This window comes from Emydura macquarii, unplaced genomic scaffold (assembly GCF_026122565.2).
Source record: "Emydura macquarii macquarii isolate MOO-44397 ecotype Brisbane River unplaced genomic scaffold, CSIRO-AGI_Emac_v2 contig_374, whole genome shotgun sequence".
NCBI lineage: Eukaryota > Metazoa > Chordata > Testudines > Chelidae > Emydura > Emydura macquarii.
The window spans coordinates 15,019,906-15,035,783 of NW_027130511.1; the positions used below are offsets into that span (position 1 = coordinate 15,019,906).

Sequence of the window (15,878 nt, forward strand, 5' to 3'; positions counted from 1 at the left end):
CACTTTAAATAGCTAGACTGAGAACAGTGGCTCGGGCTTGAAAACAGAACAAAGCTAGTAGCAACAATGCAAGCATGGAAGTCGTTTCAGTGGATGTGATAACAGCATCTTTGTCACTCCCAACTTTTGTTCTGTTGTAGGTGGAGGAGGTTAATGTTCAAGGATAAGAAGTTTCTGTTGTCTGCAGCTTTATCTTGTCAGTTTCCTTCTCCCCACTAGGCTACTGTTCTATACAGAACAGTTTTTACAGATCAGCAGAGGCAAAAATGAAATTGACAAGAAGAATAGCAAAGTAATTATGTTAAATCATTTTTCTCCCAGCCAGGCAATGCATAAGAGATCCATCCCACTCAGGGAAAGAAGAGAGAGGAATCTCTATTTCCTTGACCACATACATGTGGGGTAGAAGCAAAATAGGTGATCTAGAAGCCTTATATCTTATTCTATTAAAAACCCTGGGGGAAGAGGAAGGTAAAGAAACAATCTACCCCTTGCTTAAGCAATGGGAATTTAGACGCTCCTGCCATTAAATCTTCCTGAACACAGCTGGTGCACTATACATTTCTCTGAGGACAAGAAAAAAAGCCCTTGCATCATTGGATACACATGCTGAACAGATAAGAGTATTCTACTGCTGCTTAGTAAAATGCTCCTATGAAAATATGTAATTTCTTCAACAATATATGGCAGGTGTCTTCAGGTGACAATGTTATACATAATCATCCAAATTCTTTTTCTAAGGCTATGTCTACACGTAAGGGTGTAGAACAAAGGCTCTACAACTGTAGCTACATGCTGCAGTGGAAGGCAGATTGCGTCCATGCTTTTCCTTGCTGCCAGAGCCTTTCATTGTGGTGGGGAAAGGGCTCTGGCAGTGCAAAGACAGGAGGACACGACACTGCTAAAAGAGCAGCATAGACATGGGAGGCACTCCTTAGATATGTAGGGAGCTGTGTAGGGTGCATAAGCCAGGGGTTCTGGTGAGTAGGGCACTCTACTCATCTAAGCCCTGCCTCACCGTCTGTGCTATTTATACCTGTGCTAGCTGGGTGTGCAGTATATGTATGCTACACTAACAGTTCCCAACCTGGGGTGCGCGCCACCCACTGAGGGTCACCAAGGATTACTAAGGGTCTGTGAAGCTTCAGTAATATTGAGGTCATTTAGTCTCCCAAACCCTGTGCATGGAGGAGCAACCCCCCGAGCTCCATGCAGCCAGGTACCTGACTGGAGCTGAGTAGTCCCCCCGAGGGAACAGCAGCCCTGAGTTCTGCGCCAGCCGAGTACAGCTGTCCCAAGCTCCATGCTGGCTGGGCTCTTGGCTGGAGCTGAGAAGCAGCACCCATGAGGGAGCAGCAGCCCTGAGCTCCACACCAGCCAGAGCAGAGGAGCAGCCCCTCCCAGCTCATGGAAGCTGCAGTGTGCATGGAACAAGTAAGAGTAATTTATTATTATTAATGTAATTTAGTCTTATTATTATCATTGTATGTATTTATAGGGTTTATATGTGTTTATGGCTGTGAAGGGGGGGTAGGGGTGCATGTGTTTTACCTAGTGTTAAGTAGTGGGGCTATCACACAAAAAGGTTGAGAACCACTGCTCTACATGCTGTCATAAATGTAGATGCACCTTTAGAGTGTGAGCAAATATTTGGTTTGTGTCAGATATGCTGTGTGGTAGTGTTAATTTGGTTATGCAAGATTCTGGATCAAGAGCTGTTTGAGCAGCAGTTCACTCTCTGCCTTGATCTGTGATTGGAGTAAATTCTTGAGGATGAGTTGATCCTTGGGATCCAGGTATTAAGCTGAGATTCCTGAAAGTATTACCTACTTGCTGTTTGTGACCATCTCTGTTCTAGGACTGGTGTATGTCTAAATAAAATACATTATACTTAGAAAATACCCTCACTTTGCCTTACTGAATTCTCTTCCACTGGGAAGCTGAGCTGCAAGGTGCTGGCCATCTGCTACTGCTTAGGAGAGAGGCAGAAGTAGTTTTTTTGTTTTGTTTTGTTTTGAAAACCTCTGTGGAAACAGGTTCCTACCAGTTGGAAGAGAGCAAGATGTACTGGGCAGCTGTCATTTGCAAAATAGCCACATTAGGGCTAAAGGTGCTTTGCTCTGCCAAATTTAGAGGGCTAGCACCAGAAATGCATGGCTTCTATAAAAACGAAACTCTGAAGAAGGGAACAGGAAACTGCTAGGGAAGGTATTGGGTTTCCTATCACATATGGTATTAAAAGTGGAATTGCTGAATACTGTGTGAAGCAGCTAACCCAGATATGAGACTGAGGCCTCTAGACATTATTGTAAAACAAATAACAAGGATTTGTGATATCACTATAACTTGATGGATCAAAAAGATTCAAGGATGGACAGTTTCTAGGCAACTGATATGGCGTCTTCCCCAAAATTAAAGGATCTTTCGCCATAGTTTTCCTGGACCCCAAGGCTAGCTTTGGGTGGCTATAAAGAGACTGCAAATAAACTGTCTGCTTTTTCAAAAGTGGTCACATACTGAATAGGAGCCCAATAAAATAAGCAGTCAGGAACCCTGAGAAAACATTAACAATATTTTGCATAATTATGTAACTAGGATAGCTGGTGTAAAAAGATGGAAGAGCAACTCTGATGCATGGGCAGCAATACATACCTATGCAACATATATAATAAAGCTACATTTGTGGACATAGCAGAGGCACTATATGTGCTTTGCAGCAGCAAAGTCAAAATAGAAGATGGGAAATGTTCATTTAAAACTAAAATGCAAAACTGAGCCTTTAAATTCATGAAGAAATATTTGTGACCTAGTAAAGTGACTGATAAACGTGCTTAAACAGGCATGTGCTGATAATACCATGCATGTTCACACTACCTAAAGACAGAAATAAAAATGGAAATAATTTGAAGAAAATCTGGTGAGGAATATGATGATTCCAAAGAATGTACAGGCAACAAGGAGGAGACCCAGGTAAATAGTGCCACAATAACACATCCAGTTAAAATGAGAACATAATTTTAGCTGTAAATTTTGATTTTTTTTATAAAGAAAAAGTTTTGTAAATGTCTGACGAGCTTTATCTATTAAAGCATGTTATTACACCCATCATTGTGATGCCTAGATGTTATAAGAAGAATACAAGAGACACTCATTTGGTATTTAGGCTATTCAAAGTTCACTTTTACCACTGATTTCACCGATTTCCACGGGGAGTTCAGTACTGATAGCTCACCTTAGTGTCACCTGCCATTTGCCTTATTGTATGGAGGCATATGCAAAGTGATGGTTGGCACTTGCATTACGCTTTAAAGTTGGAAAGCCTAACTCGTCCTGATCTTAAGTGTCAGAGAGTTCCCATTTGGCAGTTGATAACGCCAGCTATACCTTCCCTAGAGAAGAAGTTATTTTAGGGAAGAGGACGGGATAGATTCACACCCCCTCCCCCCGTTTCTTCCGTACAAATAAACCACCGAGGACGAGCACCCTGAGTAAGTGGCCCAGCAGCAGCCAGCAGAGGCATCTGCCCGAAAAGAGAACAGCCAGCTCCCCTCCCCCGGTGCCAGCCAGCTCCCCTCCCTCACCAGTGTGTAAGTGGCTCCTGGGGGGGCTGGCACAGGGGGAAGGGAACGCGTGCGAGAGGCAGTCGGAGCTGGTGACAGGTTGGCTCGCGCTCGCTCCTACTTTCCTGCAAATCTCCCCTCCCCTCCCCTCCCCCGCAGGCGAACACTTGCGATCGCCCAGCCCGGGAGCGGCTCGCGGCCACAGAACAACGCCAAGCGGCCCCGACTGTCTTCACGCTCCGCCGCCTCTGGCCGGGTGTTATCGCCCCCCCCCCCGCCCCCGGCAGCGGGAGCTGGGCAGCTGCCGGGATGAAGGCGGCGTTGAAGGTACCACGCCCGGGATGGGGAGGATGCTCGTGGGCCAGACAGGTTCTCTCCCTGCTCGCTGCCTGTTGGGAGCCGGCTCCGGGGGGAGGGGCGGGGAAGAGAGCCCAGGGTGGGGCGAGGGGTGCGGACTCCAGGTGTCCCAGGGGAGAAGAGGGGAGCGAAGAACTCGGGCGCCGCGGGGCGGGGCGGGGTAGGGGCTGGAGGGACTGAGTGGCCCGAGGAGGGGGAGGTCTCTGGCTAGGCGGACACCTCAGCCGCCCCCTCCGGACACTTGGGTGCCTGGCGGCTGCTGCTCCGGCGGCCGCCGTGTGGCGGCTCATGGCTGCGCTGCCTCCTCCCTCCCCCTGGGCTCGTAGCGTGCGGCGAGCTGCTGACCGCCGCCTTCAGTCCGCAGCCGGAGCCAGCAGCGGCGGCGGCAGCGGCACCTCGGCTGGGCTGGGCTCCCCCCTCGCGCCGGCCGTCTCGCCGCCTTTTCCTGTCTGCATCCTCCCCCTCCCCCGCGCCATTTTCACCCGGGAGCGGCGCCGGGGCTCCCCTGGCACTCGGCGGGGGGGATCCGCACCGCGCCTGGGGCTGCCACCAACTTTTCACGCCGCTGTCTCTCTCTTTGCCTCTCCCGCCGCCGCCGCTGCTGCTCCCGCGGGAAGTTTTCCATGAGCGCCCCTCCGGTGATCCGGCCGCCCAGCCCTCTGCAGCCGGCGGCGGGGGCTGCTCCCGGCGGCGTCGGCATCTCCTTTCACCTCCAGATCGGGCTGAGCCGGGAGCCGGTGCTGCTGCTGCAGGACTCGTCGGGGGAATTCAGCCTGGCGCACGTCCGGGAAATGGCTTGCTCCATCGTGGACCAAAAGGTAAGAGAGGGGGACCCAGAGGCGGAGCTCCCGCCCCAAACTCTGCCCCGCGCCCGGCCGGCTCCCTCCCACTCTCGACTCCCGGCCGCCGCCGGCGCCTTCGGAACTTCCCTGCTGCCCGGCCGGTCCCCCGCCGACGCGGGGACTGGGCTCCAGTCCGGGCGCTGAAGGCAGCGATCGCAGAGAGACCAGCTCGCCTCTCCGACTGGCCCCGTGCACTAGTTGTGTGCAAGCCTCGCTCGGGACGCTGGCTGGCTTGTTGCTGTAAGGGCTCAGTCGCCATGCAGGCAGGGCCCGGTGTAATTACAAGCCATCGCTCTATCAGGAGGACGAGGGGAGGGGAAAGGAGAGGAGGAAGCGGGTGAAGGTGGGGGGCTTCTGGCACAATAACCCCCTCCCGCAGCCCCGCTGGCGGAGGAAACTTTCCATTTTACAAACCGGGAACCAAGCCAGTGGGCAGAGTTTCACGCTCTCCTTCCCAGGCAGGCCGTGTCCAGTAACCCAGGCGCCCTCCGTCCCCGCTGCGCTCTGTGCCATTTGATGCAGGCTTTGACCTTGCGAGCTGACACACACTTGTCACGTATTATGTGGCAGTTTAATGCAGGGCAGCTGGCGTCTCTGGAGGACTGGGCGATTTTTCTGCAGCTGGGCGGTAACATGAGAGGGCCGGTAAAGCGCAAAGATCTGTTGCCCTAGTTCCCCATCAAACACTGTCTAAACAAGCTCTTAGCGCTCATGAAACGCTTCCCATTTAAAAGCGTTTTGGGGACAAATTGAGCAGGCAGGGTGAAAACGGAAGTGATGATAAGTGGCAGGCGCCAGTACAAAGGGATGTGGGGTAGACGAGGGGCGCTGGAATGAGCTGGTGTTGAATTTCAGCCTTGGGAATTGGCAGGTGACCTCTGTGTATAACGAGGCTAATTGAATCGCTCCCTGTCACCAGCCCTTCTGAGCTCTGTAGTTGTAGAACCACCGACAATTTAAAAGTCGTGTGTAGAATGCTGGGCAGAAATCTTTGTTCCAGGAAGTTATGAAAAGTGACAAACTTTATAAAGATGGCATTGACTTCTTTGGTTTGCTTTTCTTCTGGAATTCTGGCATCATCATTAGTCAACCTGAACTCTAGTAAACCTCACAAAATGACTTAAAACTAGTTTCAGGTGTTACATCTGCCCTTAGCTCCCTCCACCTCCCTGATTGATAAACCCACAGAAATTGACAATAACACATTTTCAAAACAATATTTTTCTCTCTGTCCTATTGGAGTGTGAAAGACCCATGCCAAACAAATGACTCTGACTATAGAGGGGAAAACAGTGGAGACACAGTATTGTCAGAGACCCAAAATAAAGAAACTGAAAGAGTAAGGAAACCATTTCTCCCTTAATTGTTTCATTATAATAATCTTAGGCATAATAGATAAAAGAATTTCAGGCAGGGGTGTGTGTGTGTGTGTTTAAGTTGATGGAGTCACTTTAAGTTTTGGTGTAGGGTAAATCATACAAAGTTTCCTTAAATATGGTGATCTTTTCCATTTTGTTTATTACGGTGTATTTAATAAACATGGTTTCAAAATAGTTTGAACATGTCAGTTTAACTTTTATATACTTTTTGTTTTTGTTTTTTAAAACATTTTAAGAGGTTATTTGTTTTGATGTGCACATTTATTTAAATAATTTCAATAGAGAAACATCTTTTGTTTAATATTACAGTGTTTATATTCAAAGCTAGAGAGAAACAGGTTGCTTTCTATATAGAAGGCAGACGAAGTACTTTTATCCATTAGACCATTCATAACATATTGTACTGGAAATAATGGAAACACACCCAGATCATTGTATTCATTGTTCATAGTTTTGTGCCCAGATTAGCATATTTGTTTAATCTGTTCCTAGTGTTCTAGTGTGGGGTATTTTGTGTCCACAACATAATTTGACAACAGCATTATGTTGCCTAAAAAAGGACTACTAATTTAAATAAATTGGCTCTCATGTCTGAAATACTGAGTTTGTAGTAAGAACCGGCCTATGAATCTTAAACAGTTGCATTCAGTAACTGTAACATATTACTTCATTTGAAAAAGAAATAAACACTCAGGTGTTTTTCTGTGTAGTGTCCTCGAATGTGGATTTCTGTCCTTTCCATGGTTTATTAGGGCACCAGTTTGTTGTTGTTCAGCAGATGCTGCAAAGGTCATCTGTTTTTTTCAGGCTTTTGGGACAGGGTAGATTGATTTAAATCAAGGTGATTTAAATCACCAAGAGAAAGTCATTGATTTAAATCAAGTTTCCCACCGATACTTCTTCATATATTTCTTAAACAATGGTGCAAATCTGATCACTAAAATATTTTAATTTACAACTCAATACAGCATTTTCCAACAATTAGGAGGGTATACTTTCTGTAATTTTTTTAGATAACTTGATTTTTATTAATTTAGGAAATAGTACATAATATTCATTACCTGTGTCAAGCTGCAGATGCAGCAGCAGTATATTAGGAATGGTAAGAACTAAATCTTACACACAAACACAATAGCACTTATATTTTATTAAACTAAATCTTAAATGTTGCATAAATGTTTCACATTTGCAATTGCAGCAGTCTCCCGAGTTGCTGGCTGTCTCTCTCTCTTTTTTTTTTTTTAATTTTCAAATTTTATTAACTCTAACAGACAAGACATCACAACACTAAACACATGCTGTCCTTAAAACTTCTTCAACTAGCTCTCATCTTCCCCACTCCCACTGTCATTTTTATTCATAGTCTGAAACAGAAATACGAGTTTTCCTGCTTTTTCAACTCCCAGTCGATTTCTTAGCTTTGAGTGAATAATACCAAATGATGAACATATTCTCTCTCTGCCTTCAGAGGAAGCTACTGCTGTGAAAAGTTGGCTTAGAAACTGAAGGAACTCTGTTTCAAGGTACCTGGCTAATGATTTCCACCAATTCATGGGATTAACTTTGTTCAAAACATCATCAGTAAACATGTACTATTTAAATGGTTCCACTCCAGCCCTGACATTTATTATGACTGGGATAACTGAGGAGTGATTTTGAGATGCCCATGCCATGGCAGTATCATCTTCAGAAGTTAGGCATCTACCTTTATATCTGGGGTCGAGAATGTTCGCAAGAAAATGAGGTGGAGTTAGTACTTGATCCATTCGCTTCTTTATTGCCTGCAGTTTAACTTTCTGGTGAGGTATTTATTTCTTCAATGTTTCTTGAAGTGCATTCCAGATTTCGACAACATTGGCAATGCAGCAACAATTTCTCTGAAGTTTGTTTAACGCTATGGATATAGGCTTCAGTATACTGAGCATATCCTCTACATTCCTCTTTAATCCAATGTTAGATACTTTGGATGAGATACTTCCATCTATTTTATCATGGTTTTCTTCACAAAGTTTCATGAGAATAGGCCAGTTCTTAATATATTGTTCAAAACAATCAACCACTGAATTCCATCTTGAGGAAGAATTAGTTTGTATCCTCCTGTTCTCTTTGGTGAAGCTGAAGGAAAACGGTTGTTACGGAAGTATTTTGTGACTTCAACAACATTTTCTTTTATTCCTGGAGAAGACATACTTAAGTCTTTGGCTAAAAGATGCACTAAATGGGCACTTCAACCATATGTTATTAAGGAGCATCCTTCCGTTTTTTCTTCTTAGTATCTTCTCATCTTTGCCACGTTTGCAGCATTGTCTGTGACAAAACTGCGCACATGACAGTTAAATTTTTGTTCACAGTTTATTACAGCTTTCACTGCCACTTCTTTTAAATATTCTGTTGTGTAGGCATTTCCCGATGTATCCATTGTTTCTGAAAGATATGCAAACCCATCTTCTGTTGTCACACAAGCACATATTACTGGATCATTGTGTACATTGTTCCACCCATCAAGGCTTAAACTGGTAAATTTCCACTCTGTATTTCTTCCACACTGTTCAAGTTCCTTCTCATACACTGTATCTATTAACCTTCCACCAGTGTCTGCTCTGTCAGGTGAAGTGTAGCCTGGTCGTAAGGACTCAACCATGTCAATGAAGTGTTTATTGTTAACAATGCGAAAAGGAAAATTTGTGGCATAAATGAACTGAGCAATCTTTTCATCTGTGGTGTCTTGTTGGTATTTTCTGGTCCTTACTATAAACCTATGGTGGTGGTTTTACTGGATGATTGAAATCTTTTGCTTGCTACTGATACTTTGTTGTCTAAAATACATTTAGTCGCAGCACTGCTGCTAACAGTACCAATGGATGACTGAAGTTGTTACAGATAGTCACAGTCAAAGTCTCTTATGCTTAAATGGAATCTTGATACAAAATTCAGAAATGATTTTGAATAGTCGTTCTCCTCAGTTCTTCTCACTCTATTATTCAGTTAAACATTTACATTTTTTTCAGCAAGGATGCAGATCCAATTCCAAATTACCAAAAAAGCTAAGACTGACTGCACTTAAAGTGCACTTAATTTAGGAGTAAGCCCCATAGAACTCACTGGCACTTCTGTTTTTTTTTTTTTTTTTTTTTTTGAGAAAACAAGTATAGGATGGGGTTTCTTTGGGAAAGCTGAGTTATGCTGAAGTAAAACAGGGAATAGATTTATGGCATCACCATTATGGTCTGTGGCCATGATGTTCCAAAATAAAGGGCATGTATTATATAATATAAAATAAGAAAATGACACCCAGTGGCAACTGGCAACTCTAGATTTCTCTTACTGCAGCTTTCTGTACTGTATACTTGCGTGGTAGATTCTAAACCTAGTTAACTAATTAAACAAGCCATTAGAATTAGTTAAGCTAAACTTTTTTTTCTAGCAACATCGAACATAGCAAACAGCTTGGGAATTTACTTGTTAAATCACACTTATACTAAAAGGCATAGAGAGAGTCTTGAAGAACGATGCATTGCAAAGTGAATTATTTAAGTTACTACAGTTGATCCACATTGTTCTTCAGACATATCCACATCTTCATCCACATCATTTTCTCCCAATAAGCAGTTTTTATCATGATGTTTCATTCTTGCAACTAGGCCCTGCATCTCCTTCTTGCACTGCTTACACTTGACATGCTTTCCTTTTTTACCCAGGGAAGGAATTTCTTCAAAATATTCCCAGTTAGGGTCTCTCTTACTTCCAGAAGCCATCACAGTTTTTCCGTGGCAAAAGTGTGGGGGAATATAGGAAGCTGTGTGTGTGTACTGAATAATGTCTTCCCTTTTTCTTTCCAATCCACTCCACACTTCCTTTCTACTCTGCCTCCAGCCTTTGTCTCTCTGTCTTTGAGACATTGTCTTAACTACTCTGCCTTACTTGGCCCAGCTCCACCACCACATAAGCACAGAACAACAATCCTATCCAGCCTGTCTTTCTTCGCACATGTGACTTTAGTCGGCTGAGAAACAGAAACTGAAACAGAAACTGAAAGCCCAGAACTTTCAAGAAGCAAGAGCTGGTAGTTAGGCTGGACAGACTAGTGCCATTAATTCATTTTTATGAGACTGTTATTTTTTAAATGAGAGAGAAATTTAGTATTTTATTGATGATTTAAAAAAAATACGATTTAACATTTTTTTTTTAAAAAAAATCATTGATTTTTGTCCACCCTGTTTTGGGGAGAGGATGACTTGAGGGTGGGGAATGATTGAAGAAATTTAGTTTTGTTGCTGGTGGGTTACATCTTTTTGGTTGAGATTAGTTTATTTGTACTGTGGAATTTTCCTTTAGAGCCCTATTCTACAAACACCTACAATGGCATAACTTTATTCACATGAGTAGTCTCATTACACACAATATTATTTGCATGAGTAAAGTTACTCTTTGTTGTAAGTATTTTCAGAATTGAGGCTTTAGTTTTTTTTCTTTTAAAAGATTGCAAAAGCATCTAGAACTACTGGGTAGAATATTTCAGTATGTATGACTAAATTACATATGTTTGCTTCTATTACAAAAGTTAGTATACAAATAGTATGAAGCTGAGGCTGTATTAAGTATATATGTTGAAAGCACACTAGCAGCAGTGACTACAGTGTCAACCTCTTGCAGTTGATTACACAAGAATTCTGAGACTCTGTCAATTAAGAAAATAATGAAGAGCTACAATAAAGGATAATCTAGCAAGGAATGATTCAACTTTCTATGCACATTATAGAAGTAAATTTCCCCTCGACTCCTTATTTTCTGAATATTTATCATTCTGAACCATTTCATGCTCTAGAACTGAAAGAAGGTTTTTTATTAAGAGCATGTTTTCCTGTTACATTACCACATGCTTATTATTTTTGGAAGAACATAGCACTGTAACTTGTTTACATTTTAAGCATTTGCTTTTGATATTACAGGAAATTGTAACTTGCTTGTCATGGTCAAGGAGGAGATTTCATGGGAGTGAAATATCACTGTTCTCAAGTACTTTTGTGCCTGTAAAGTAGGTTCATGCTACCTACAAGACATGTACTATGTTTTATGTAATCTGTCCCAAATTTGTACCATGAGGTATTAGACTGGGATCCAGGAGAAACAATTTAAATTAATTTCATTATTCGTTTTTGGTTGCCATATTAGACTGTAAAACTCAGCTCTCCCTCTTTTATGGTGACCATAAACTCACTCTAGCTATAGGTTTACTCACATATGTGTCTCCTAGATTAGGCCCTTTGGCCCCAATCCTGCAGGGAAATTTGTGCAAACAGACCATTGTGCCTGTACAGAGCCTCATTGAAGTCAATGGAGCTTGGCAGGAATGCAGGTCTTGCTGCAAGACTGGTGCCTGTGACCTTGGTCCTGAAAAGATTTATGCACATTTAACTTTATGCAATATCAGTAGCACTGTTAGAGTAAATGAAACCTCTCAGAATGCATGAAGTTAAGCCTGTAAGATCAGGCCCATATAGGTAATGGATAGTGTGCATGTATATGTGAATAATGATAGCATCTGAAATGTAAAGGTTAAGGTGCTTTTTACTTTGTGAAAGTATGTGGTTACATTAGCAGCTAATACAATGTGGGTAGTGAAGTGAAGGAAAAAGATTGTTGTCAAAAGAGTATTGTTCTGTGTTGGCCACAAAAATCACTATTGCCTGCGTGTCATCCTGAGATAGTTATATGGAGGGGAACACGCTGTTGACCTTTTATCAGTACGTTCTCAGCAAGGTGCAATGGCACATGTCAATTGGCAGCATGAATTCAAACATCTCTGAATCTCTTAAGAACTGCTCTGAAGACTAAATTGAATCCCCTTGAGTTTACATGGTTCATAGATAGAACCGCTAATACAAAATTCTTCATGCTTGTTCATGTAGAGTTATTTGTTCTTCATCTGAAGTAGAGCAAAATCATCCAAGTGGTGATGTAGTTGAAAAGAAGTGAGAATCTACCAGAAAGCATCAGCACTTGACTTTTAGAATATCTCCTCCATAAGAGTGAGAATATATTGCAAAATAAAAGTTTTGTTGTCTGTAGACAGGCAAACTTGAATTATTGCCCTTTTGGGGTTTAGCTGAACATAACAGAATGCTTCTTCGGGCTAAGATTTAAGGGAAAGAATGTAGCAAAGTGCAGCAAGACTAGACTTCTTAGTTGCTCTAAAAGGTATCAAATCAGGAAAGGTCTTCACAATTTTCTTCTACTTTTTCTTTTAATGTTTTGGCAGCCATTAAGAAAGGAAGAAAATCTTATTTTGTGCAACGCACTCTGATAAATACAATGGGAGAAAAGCTAAAATTTATACAAGTTTTCTAATGATCTGAAACTATTTGTTTCTGTTAGTATCTAATGTGTTGTGGTAGTGTTCTGTTGTACTGAGTTCAACACTCTTGTGAGGAGTTCAAGAGACTATATTAAATTGTGCCTGATAAGTATGGACTTTCTGAGACAGCAAGTTTTAAGTGGATTTCCTGGGGAATCCCAGGGGAGTAGCTAATGCAAATTCCACATCTTTATGCAAAACCTCAGCCTTTTGAAGTTAGGCCCTGAGGAGAGGGCGACTGTCTGCTCATTACCTATTGTAGAAGGCAAGATCCAAGACCCAGGCTGTATAAATATATGGCTGATCTGCCCTAAAGATCTGATTTGAACCTTTAACCACAGGGAAAACACAATTTTGGGGTTTAAAAGACTGATATCTACCAAAGCCCTATGTTGGAGTTAGTCTCTAGGAAGCTTTTTATCATGCATGTAAGATCATTTATTATTTTTATATGCTTTTTCTGTAATGTTTTTGCTTTAAGAATAAAGGTGCTTGCTTAGAAGGAGATGTGTGGTAACTTATAACTGCTGGTAATACACTGGTCATAGCCCACAGAGAAAGCAAAGCACAGACTGTCTTTTAGGCAGACTGGCTTGCTGGAGATATCACAGTGAAAGGCAGGGTGCTCTGCAGCATTAAAACCCCTGGTCAGAAGGGAGTGAGATGTGGGTCTCCACCTAGCAGAGGTAATGGCTGGGAGCTGGAAAACTTTAAGTAGGTGCCCTTGAGTGACCATGGAGTGGGGAATAGAGCTGCAGCTACTCTGAAAGTGTGACATCTTGAATGAACTTTCTGACCTAACTTGAACCTTTCATTCAGTATCTGTCTCTTCCTTCTGTGTTTCTCCTGAACAAACAACTTAGGTAGCTTTTTTTCCCCCCTGCTACATGAAGTATTCCATCACATATAGAACCTTTATTTCTCATATAGAAAAGATGCCTAATTAAAATTAAACTGCATACATAATTTCAAATAGGAAAGATTATTTTTTAAAGAGTCAAATTAACAGGGTTTGTACCTGACACAGAAGAAGAGAGTGGAGATGTATCTGAGCTATGGATCATTTTTTCAACAGCAACATAGGCAGAGCTTTAATAGATGGTAGAATGGTATTATTGCAGGTAAAATATTATTACAAATAATACACAGATAACAGAATTCGTTATAAAAAGATCAGATAGATTTGAAGTATACAAAGAACAAGATCCAGAGAAGTTTTGAAGTAAGCAGATAAATATGATCCTTTTTAATGGATGTTTAAAATTTCTTTACTAGCTTCAAGAGAAATTTCTGAAGATTTGAAAGTGTTAAGCTCTAATAAAAGATCCAAAGGCGAACCCAGAAACTATAAACCAATGTGTATAACAGTAGCTTTTTTGGGGAAATTATTTTAAGGAATGTGGAACACCTGGAAAAAAACAGTTTGATTAAAATGTGTCAGTTTGGATTAGGCAAAGGAAATAGTGGGTTAAGTAACTGTTGTAGTGGGGTAGTTGTATCACTGCTGTGATAGCTAAAGGAAATTTGATGAGTGTAGCATACCTATATCTTCTAAAAGCATTTGACATGGTTCCACGTTAGAGATTAAAGGCTACAAAAAGAAGAGTCATGGAGTGAGAGGTAGAATGAGATACTAGATTGAGAACTGGTTTATCAGCAGAACCATTGAGGCTTTTGTAGGCTTGGAAGGGGTTACAAATGGAATATTCCAAGTGGTGTTTTAGGAACTCTGTTGTATATTTATATATAATAATTATTTAAACATGAGTTAATTTGAGAACAAATCTCAGAGCTCCAGACTTCTGTTGCTTGTTCTGTGGCTGTTTCATTTACTGAAAGCCCATTGACCTCATTGGGAATTCCATGTTCTTAATATTAAAGAGATCCAGATCATGCAAGAGAACTTCACAGATAATTTTGCCTATAGTTTCCATATGATGTGAAGTTGGAGGTACAGTATATAATGAGGGGCAATGCAGCCAGATTAAAAAAGGCTTGTGTTATTTAGGAAACTGTTCCAGACTACTGTACTCCTTTCAGGAGTCTGATTTGTCTTGCATCCTAAGTCTCACTTCACTTAAAAACGACTTGCTAATCAGACATAAAAATACAAAGTGTCACAGAACACTATTAGGGAAAAATTGTTTACTTTCTCATTTTTACTATACAATTACAAAATACATCAATTAGAATATAAATATTGTACTTACATTTCAGTGTATAGTATATAGAGCAGTATAAACAAGTCATTGTCTGTATGAAATTTTAGTTTGTACTGACTTTGCTAGTGCTTTTTATATAGCCTGTTGTAAAACCAGGCAAATATCTAGATGAGTTGATGTGCCTCGGAAGACCTCTGTGTAACCCTGGTTGAAACCACTGATGTAGGAGACTTGTTCTTGTGATCCTAAATGCAATTAAATGTAGAAAATGTATGATAATTACTTGTAGTTTGGGGATGAGGTACCTATCATCTATCAGATAGAAGAAGATCTGGGGTTTATTGTGGAAAAATCATGAAACTAAGGTGCAATCACTATGAAGACAAACAAGATACTATGTTTTATTGGTGGTATGATGGATTGTAAACATTTCACTATATGAGACATTGGTTAGACTCCAACCTGCAGAACTGTATGCAGTAGTGGTCATTGAACCATATAAGGGAGGTTAATTACTTGGAAACAGTGCATTGTAAATCAATAAAAATGTGTGAAGAACCTAATTTATAAAAGAAGTTTAAGGGTGTTGTATTTGCACTTGCTGGAAAAATGGCAGCTGAGATGACAGTACATCACTTAACAGATGAGCAAGTGACTTCTAGATTTATTTTTGGAGAAGGAAAAAAATTAAGGGATAGGTGTGAGGGAAAGGAGAGTAGAAAGATGAAATTAAGCTTATGCATGAAAGACTGGAATGTTAGGCTGTGTGGTCCATCCTTGTTTTTATGAGAACATGATAATTTGACCCTATGTCCTCTAAACAGGGCCCCCATGGGGGGAGGGAGGAAAGGGTACACTTTACTGGGGCCCGGAGGCCCTGGAGGGCCGGGCCCAGGCTGCAACCCCCATTACCATGAGGAAAAAAAATTTCATGGTTCATGAGATTATATGTATGGGATGAGGGATTGTGGGAGGGGGCTCATGTTACAAGTTTGTATTGAGCCTGAAAAAATTATGCTTGGGCCCTGCCTCTAAAATGTGAATGATACCTGGATACATTTTCTTGCATGAGTTCTACTTTTATGTGTGTATTACTTTAAAAAAATCAATAATAATTTAAAAAAATCTTACAAAAATGTAGTAGGAGGGAAGAAATGTTCATCCACAGATCATGAGAAGAAATCTTGGTGGGGAAAAAGTACAATGTATTATATTGTGACTAT

The 15,878-nt window shown here is 41.6% G+C and overlaps 1 protein-coding gene across 1 annotated transcript in view; it reads left to right on the forward strand.

The window, feature by feature from the left end:
* The first annotated feature begins 4,318 nt into the window (after positions 1-4,318).
* PRKD1 (protein kinase D1) overlaps positions 4,319-15,878 on the forward strand; it is a 274,425-nt gene continuing 262,865 nt past the window's right edge. The window contains exon 1 of the mRNA XM_067534536.1: positions 4,319-4,735. Within this exon, the coding sequence (XP_067390637.1) occupies positions 4,541-4,735 (195 nt within the window). The 5' untranslated portion in view covers positions 4,319-4,540. The remainder of the gene's footprint in view (positions 4,736-15,878) is intronic.